This window comes from Henckelia pumila, chromosome 3 (assembly GCF_033568475.1).
Source record: "Henckelia pumila isolate YLH828 chromosome 3, ASM3356847v2, whole genome shotgun sequence".
Lineage (NCBI taxonomy): Eukaryota > Viridiplantae > Streptophyta > Magnoliopsida > Lamiales > Gesneriaceae > Henckelia > Henckelia pumila.
The window spans coordinates 70,828,896-70,837,755 of record NC_133122.1 but is presented as its reverse complement, the minus strand read 5'-3'; the positions used below and the strand labels follow the sequence as shown (position 1 = coordinate 70,837,755).

The 8,860-nt window shown below is 35.2% G+C and overlaps 1 protein-coding gene across 1 annotated transcript; it reads left to right on the top strand.

Annotated features, from left to right (window-relative positions):
• The first annotated feature begins 7,167 nt into the window (after positions 1-7,167).
• On the top strand, positions 7,168-8,544 carry LOC140888988 (spermidine hydroxycinnamoyl transferase-like). The gene has a single exon (XM_073296684.1). It carries the CDS (start codon positions 7,168-7,170, stop codon positions 8,542-8,544), a length of 1,377 nt encoding a protein of 458 aa, XP_073152785.1.
• Positions 8,545-8,860: the final 316 nt, after the last annotated feature.

The following is an 8,860-nucleotide window of genomic DNA, read 5'->3' as shown; positions in this document are numbered from 1 at the left end:
CGGCCGAGAGGGCCAGGAGCCAGGATGGCGGCTGACAGCAGTGTGTTGCGGGACGACGGCGGTAGGAGCCATTAGAGCGGGCGGAGGATAGTGCCATGACTGGAAGGGGGACGGTAGCATCTCGGTGAGCAGTAATATGAGCTTCATGATTGAGGAGTTTTTCATGTAACTCCTCAAACGAGATTACAGTGTCCCGCACCTGGATGGCATTGGCGAGTTCCTTGTAGTCATCATCCAGACCATGGAGAACCTTGATGGTAAGGTACTCAATATAAAGAGGTGCATTCATGAGAGCGAGTTCATCGGTTTTGGATTTGATGAACTGCATAAATTCATTAATGGACTGAGAGCCCTTTACCGGATTTTGAAGTTACGTCTTAAGTTGAGTGATGCGACCACGAGGGGGCTTGCCATAGGTGAGGGAAAGAGTGTTCAGGCGGCAGCAGAGGTGGTGGCAGTTGCAATAAACGGAATCAATGAAGGAGACATCGATCCAATGATGATATTCAGGATCAACTGGTGTTGGCGGATCTAGGAGGTATACTCAGGATTGAGAGAGTGAGTGGCGGCGGCGGCGGTCGTGGCGGCGGTGGTGATGGTCTTGGCCGGACAAGGATGAGAGCCATCAATAAAGCCAAGGAGATCATGTCCTATGAGGAGGGTCGTGAACTACAGTCGCCAAGAGAGGTAGTTCGAAGAGGTGAGCTTCAAGGGCACGTGTGCAGCAACATTGAAGGAGATTGGAGAAGAAACAGTGCCGGTGGCAACCATAGAGTCGATTGAAAAAAAGAGGAAGATTTTCTGATGATGGGATAGCGGTGGTGGCGGCGGCGGCTGGAGGCTAGGGTTAGCGTTTATTGGCGTAGGCCGTGGGCTCTTCATACCATATAGAAACTAATGAGAGAATGATTTTTCATATATCTCAAAATAATTACATAGGATGTTTATACAACAATAAAAACTAAAGAAAGATAAATATTACAAATAATAAAATATTACAAGATAATAGAAAACATAATATACAATAAATATACAATATATTCCAATAAAAAGTGCCGAAAAAGTTGGAGGAAGAATTGTAAAAGTTGAGAAAAAAAACCCAAGTAAGAACCTACGTGGACATGCATCGGCATAGAGACGAAGAATAAGCGAATAAAAGAAGAAGAGAAAAAACTACGCAACCCATGCGACTCTCACAACCCCGTGGTTACTTTTGTAGGTCGATGAAAGTAAAAATAAAAATATTTACCCAAACCATGTGACCTCCTACGACCCCGTGGGTGCCCGAATTTGTCGGAAGAGATAAAGGCCAACGGCACGACCCCCCATGGCCTCGTGGGTATACCCGCGTGGGTAATTCAGCACATGCGCAAAAGTTGAAAAAATAATAATATTTTGAATCCTTACCTATTGGAACTTGATGTTATTCCTTTCAAACATATTAGGACTCTATTTGGATATATCTTTTAAAGCCTTTTTGAGAAAATTTAAAGTAAAAAAGTCGAAGAACAAGAAAAGGGGAATTTTGGACGATTAAACATTGGCGGTTAGGACAAGGAAAAAGAGGAAAAAATTTCAACAAGACTCACTTCATTCAAGCTGAGGCCTTTCATTATTTTTCTTATTGAATTATTTTCGTTGATTGAACATGGATTTATCTCTTTGTTTTGAATTTATGAAGTAGTTTTTCATTGACTAAGGCCACGATAGGACCGAAACGAAATTATGTTTGATATTTGATTTTTATTGAACGAAATTATTTGTTTCTTGCATGTAATTATTGATTGATATTTGTTTATTGTTGCATGTGAAAAATTTCACCAATGGCTTGAATATTTTTTGTTTGATTTTGAACCGAAACGCTAGTATTGAACCGAAAAACTTCCTCGTTGCAATACTTATCTCATTTTTCCAACACTGATTCACTAAACCCTCATTGGAACTAGAATTATCGTAGACAGACATCCAATCAAATATCCCATGATTCAACCCTTGCAAGAAATAGTCATACTTAGCTGTCGAACTTTCATTAACTCAAATATGTAACAACTCTGTCCCAAAGAATCTTATGCATGCTCTAATACCATAAATATAATTACTCGACCAAGAGCACCTACTAATCAGAAACTTGAGGTATGAAATTTACATAATGTATTAACCATAATCATAGTAAAACTACGAAAACTTAATAAACACGAATCCTGCAGTATAAAGCCGGAACAATAACGGAAAACCCAAAATATCAATTATATAATCCAATCGCATAGAATAAATTCTATGAATAAAATTAAACTAATACCACCGGTAACCTGTGCTCTCAGGTCCTGGTCACCGACTGAACACTAATCTAACTCTTGGTCAACCTGAAAATTGCTCCGTCAAATGGGGTGTCCATGATAAAAGCAGGGACGTCGACGATTAATTCCTAGTACGAAAAATGAGTATACAAATCGATACGATGAATGCAGTTCGTGTGACTGGATAACTGGGTCAACTAGATCAATCTGAGTGGTCAACTAGATCAATCCTTCTCAGACTAGGAATCATGAGTGAGTAGTGCCATCTGAGGTCCAATCTACCGTGAATCTCACACACTCGTGTAGATCATCGTAGCCTCGGCCTCCATCCTCGTGGTAGCACCCGGCGTCAGATCATATATAAAGGGTGTAGGGCTAAGCGACCCACTAGAATGGCTATCTCGAAGAAGATACAAACTCAATATGATATATGCACATGCAACATATGTATAAAACAATAAAACATGTATCATGACACATAAAATTTAACATATAAGCATGCATACTAGTTGAATATCTTATTCAGTACTTACATATCTCTACTAGATAGATCGAGTGTAAACAGGGTGTGTGGTCCAATCCTACATCCAAGTGATTACCATATTACTATAATATGTTTAAAAGCCTTACTAAGCCGCTAGCTATACTACCAAGAGCTACTAGGAGTCCAGATTTATTCCTGATTTCAACGTCAACACTTTGTTGTCGAAGACTACAACTCTTGCACAGCTCCGCTACAAGTCCAGTAGCACCTCGCTAGTGCCCGATCCTTGATAATATGACTAGAAACACTCAAAATATATATGAGATTAGGAAAATTAACACCTAAAACATGCCCATAAAATGAAAAATATCACTGCTTATTTATATCTGATCTCTTGTTCAGAGGATCCGATCTCTGCATGCATTGACGTGCCAACAATGTCTTGACACCTAAGTTGACAGCTGTGTTCGAACGATCCGAACCCATGATCAGTTGATCCGATTCCCCCAGCGCACACTTTTGATACCTCACAATCGGCCCATGACCAAACTTTACTTCGGACATTTCGATCTACTTAGTGGATCCCGATCTTTTTCGGTGCTCCAGAACTCATTTCGGTGGATCAGAACTCTACAGATGGTTCCGAACTCAAATATTTTTGTTCTTAACTGTTTAAACACATTTTTACTTAATTAATAACTCTTTAATCTTATTTAACATTTAATGATCACCTAAAATGTTATTTGTCACCACACCTATAGAATATTTGGTACTCTAAATGTCATATTTAGTTTTAGTATAATAAATTTGTTTTTCTTGTTTTATTTTTTTTGTGTGTATATATTTTTTGTTTGGTTTTCCTTGAAGTTCCAATATGGTGATCGATAATGTTAACATGTGGCACCTAATATTACTAAGAAAACGTTGAATGTTGCTGAAATGTCTCTTTGTTAATGTTAAATTTCTTTTGTCTACGAGTGTTACGAGCAAAGGAAAAAAATTAAAAATATAAAAGATATCTTTATTACATTAAGATTCAATATTGAGTAACTAGAAAGCCGAAAGGCTGTATAAATCAACTTCTGAAATCAACTTTGTAATTTTTTTCCCCTCCAAAATAAAAACAGTTACAATTTTGATCATTTATGTTTATTTTGTTTTAGATTTTATTCTTTTATACTGTCAAACTTGAGTTTTAGTATTGTATCTTTAAAATTTTGAGTGGACTCACTGTATATATATTAGCATCGTATGACATATGAAATATGAATGTCATGTCAATTGCAACTCACCCCGCAGAAATTTATTTTTCGCAAAATGATTTCTTTTATATTATTGCATATATATATCTAAAGGAGGTCATTTCTAGGGGATCGAAAAAAATAATATTGGCATTTAAATAAGGTAAATACCTTGATGTGTCTGGGGGGAGGGTTGTTGATCGCTCCACCGCCACCGTCAAAGGCCTCCGTGTGGATCAAATCAAATCTGCAGAGTGTACGAATTCTCATTTGGTACATCTCGGTCAAATATCATCACGATCGATATAACAATGACAAAAAAAGGTCAAATAATAATAATAATGATAAAAAGGTCAATGACAATTTTAATAATGTATTTTTATCTCTTTAAGATTTTGGTTTTCTACACTGTCAAGTTCTACTACTAGTATTTTATCTTTCAATTTTTTACAATTTAATCTCTTTTCTTTTTTTCTATTGTACTTATTTGACACTGTACACATCAACGCCATATTATTACCATTTTGATTTCATATCAACATCATATCAATTTTGCACCTCACCCAATACAAATTTTGCTAAAATGACTATATATATATATATTTAATACACACAAGATAAACTCTCGGACTAACGTAATAACCCGAAAACAAGATGCAAAACCTGTGTGACAAGCCCAGCTAATAAAGCCTTGATAGAAATAACTGAATTCTGATCATTGATCAAGAGTTTACCTACTCCCCTTATTCGAATACCTCATTGGAGGGACTTCCTGTATATTTCATATAGCTCAAGGAGGTTATTTCTTTAAAACAATTATCGCACAAGCCTGATGTAGGTCGCCGGATGATCCACACGGAATAACTATATATAGTAAAGGAAAAGTTGCGTATCAAAATTCGAAACTAAAAACTTGACCATATATATATTATTATATATAGAAAACAGGGGATATCCATCTATCCTCATTCCCGAATTGTGGTCAAATATTATCACGATATAATAACAACAAAAATTGGTCAAATATTGTTAAAAATTAAAAATAATAATGACAAAAAAGGGTCTTCAATAGAAATGTGAAACATAACTACAAAAAAATACCATGATGTAATGCAGTTGACGGATTTTAATACACTTTATAACACTTAAAAAATTAATAATCTTACATTTTTATATATCTTAATTAATTGAAAACTTATTAAACAGTTTTATTACTTACAAATAGAACTTACTGTTCGTTAAATATGGATTTAAATAATTTTTAAGTCATGTCGATCTTACTATTTTAATCAATCTAGTTTAAATTTATATACTAAAAATAATTAAAAGGAATTAATACGAATTAACCAAATTTTTTTAAAAAGAAACAAGAGGTCAACAAAAAATATTTTATTACAGGTTTTTAATAAATATAAAAATTTAAGTACATTGGAAAATTTATAAATCAAAAGGCATAACATAATGAAAATATTACAAATACATATTCTCGATCGATGTTCAAAATAAAGACCAAAGAACATTGCACGCGTGCATGTAATCTAGACATAAATTTTAATATAACACGTAAATGTTTTATAATTATTATTGCTAATTAATATACATATGCATTTAGTAATTGAAGTGAGAGGTTTTAAAATGTGAACGGAAAGAAGGGTTAAATTTTATAAGAAGATATGTGAGGGCACAATTGAAAAAAAAAAAATTTGTCTCATTAACGAACCAAAAACAGTTTTTGCGAAACCTCTTTCTTTCTATATAAAGTAGATATAGATATATTGATTCTTTATATAATAGATAGATATGAAAACATTACAATTTTATCTCGCCGCTTGAAATTTCATTCTCTTTGTTGTTAAATTTTGGTCTTATGTATTCGACTATCTTTATTTTCTTTTTTACAATTATAGTATTTTTACATGATGTATAATATTTGATGTGGTGCTGAGTTGTATAGTGTTATATCAACAATCCTACAAAAAAGATGATTAAAATTTTCAAAAATAGAAAAACATAGGACTAAAAAAACAATTTGGATGATAGAGACAACCAAAATCGCAATGAAATATACATATATTTTTATAACATGGAACACAAGTACAAACTTATCTTTTTAATTTATCTTCGATCTTAATCCAAATCGATATTAATGTTCTAGTAAAAACTTAGGTTTCGATTAGACATGTATTTTAAAAATGTTTTTAGTATTTTATAAGTGAAAAAATTTAAAGTATGTGTTTGGAGAAAAAAATTTAAAATGATTTTGAAAAATATTTTTTTAAAAGTGTTCGAAGTAAGATCCTTGCGTTGACCCTTTCCTGAACCAGAACCGGGGGAGGGTGAGAGGAAAAGAATCTAAGTATAGTTTTAAGTTGTTTTTAGATTTTTTTTATAATGGAACTATTAAAGGTGAAGATGAACAACATTACTTTTGTGATGTTAAAATGTTTTTATAGAATAGTTTTTCAAACACATATTTATTTTTAAAACAACTTTTAAAAATTTTATAAATGTTTTTTAAAAAAATACTTTTATAACAACATTTAATAAGTACATGTCCAAAGGAACCTTATATTTCTAATTTATCTTCGATCTTAATCCAAATTAAATCTATAATATAATAAATATGATCGATTAATTATCAAATATTAAAATAATTATTTGTTGTTGGTTCATATCCTCTCCTCGAGCTGTGTATTTAAGCAATGCTAAGGCCCCCATTTTCTGCATATCTACCACCTTTCTTTCATGATATTTGGGGAGCGGCCTTAGCATCTCTACTTTTGTTCGTTGTTTTGTGTAAGTCCTTTCCTTTATTGCATGTGCTTTATATTTATTCCGTATAAATTTTCTTTTACAAATATTAGAGTCACATCGTTCGTTTGTTTTCATGAGAAATTCATATCTGAATCAATTCTCTATGCTAGCTAGCAACGATTTTGAATATATATATATATGCTCGTGAATAAACTTGAATCATACTTAATAGAGCTTTACAAAGATCACTTTTTTTAAATTGTTTTGGAGCAATTATGATAACTTACCATAAGTTTTGATTAAGATTTTGAAGGCAAATATACATGCAGGAAACAAGATCACAAGACAGAAGTAAAACTCAATACCAAGATCGATCAAATATATTTGAAATATGGAAGTTGTGTTGATAAATTCCTGCCTAGTCCAGCCAGCAGAGCCAACATGGAATGGACCTATGCCCTTGACAGAATTCGATCAAACCGGCTATCTTGCTCATGTCCGAACAATGTACTTCTACCGGCCTTCCGGAAATTGGCTCAAACAAAGAGGGAACATCTACAAAACTGTAGGAACCTCTCTGAGCAAAATCTTGGTTCATTTTTACCCATTGGCAGGGCGTTTGCGATGGCTAGATAGGGCTCGCCTCGTGCTTGAGTGCAATGGGAAGGGTGTTCAGCTCATAGAAGCAGAGGCTGATGCAGACTTAGATATCCTCGGTGATTTCGCTCCGTCTCCCCATTTTCATCACCTTACTCCTCCAATAAACTATAAAGCCCCTATTGAAGAAATCCCATTGGTCTTTGTGCAACTAACTTACTTCAAGTGTGGTGGGATTGCTCTGACTTACTCTATATCAGATGCTGTGGTTGATGGCCAAAGTGCCCTTCATTTTCTCACAGAATTGGCTAACCTGGCCCGAGGAGATTCATTAGGCAATTCGCCTTTTCTTGATAGGAAATTGCTGCGGGCTGGGGAACCTCCATCTGCGCAACCGTGCTTTGAGCACGAGCAGTTCGACTCTCCTCCGCTTCTGATCGGACAATCCAGCTGCGAAAACGAGAGCAAAAAGAAAACTGCCGATGCAATGTTGAAGCTGACAAGAATCCAGATTGAAATGCTCAAGAATGAAGCTAACAGAACGAGGCCATTTAGTGACAGCGACCGTATCTTTACACGATATGAGGCCATAGCAGCACACATATGGAGGTGTGCATGCAGGGCTCGTGGGCACCTATATGAGCAGCGGACCGGATTGGCGGTTTGCGTTGACATACGCAACCGAGTTCAACCACCACTACCTCGAAAGTACTTCGGCAATGCAATAGTTGATGTGATCGCTACTGGTTGCTCGGGAGACCTTGTCACAAGACCATTAGGCTATGCTGCAAGCAGAATAAGAGAAGCAATCAATTCTGTTTCGAACGAGTTTGTGCATTCCAATCTCAATTACTTGAAGAATCTTGAAGACTTCTCAGGATTACAAGATATACATCCCATGAATATGAATCAAGGGCCATTCTATGGGAATCCAAATCTAGGGGTGATAAGCTGGATGACACTTCCGGTCTATGGCCTCGATTTCGGTTGGGGGAAGGAAATCTTTATGATCCCTGGAACCCATGCTTGTGATGGTGATTCTTTGATCTTACCAGGCCATGACGGAGACGGCTCCGTGTTTGTTGTGCTGTGCCTGCAAGCTGATCGCATGGAAGATTTCAAAAAATTCTTCTACCAAGATATTCAAACCAACAAGAAATCTGCACCATGAGAGCTGTACGTGTTAAATGATAATAAATTAAATAACTCAAGTACTATGTACTTTGTTTTGTTATGGATGGAATCCACTTTGTACACCAATATCTGCAACTCTACCATTTAGTAGTATTATGAGAGTTGTTAATGTTTCATGAATAAAACAAGAAGCTAGTATGATACGTTTCTGCTGATGATCACTTGAACTAATGTTGTTCTTTTAAGCAACAATTTTAGTTTCATTCATTAATCTCAACATTATGTTATGCCATCATATGATTCATATGAGGGACCTGAACGACCTAAATAACCCAACAGCTATCAATGCCATA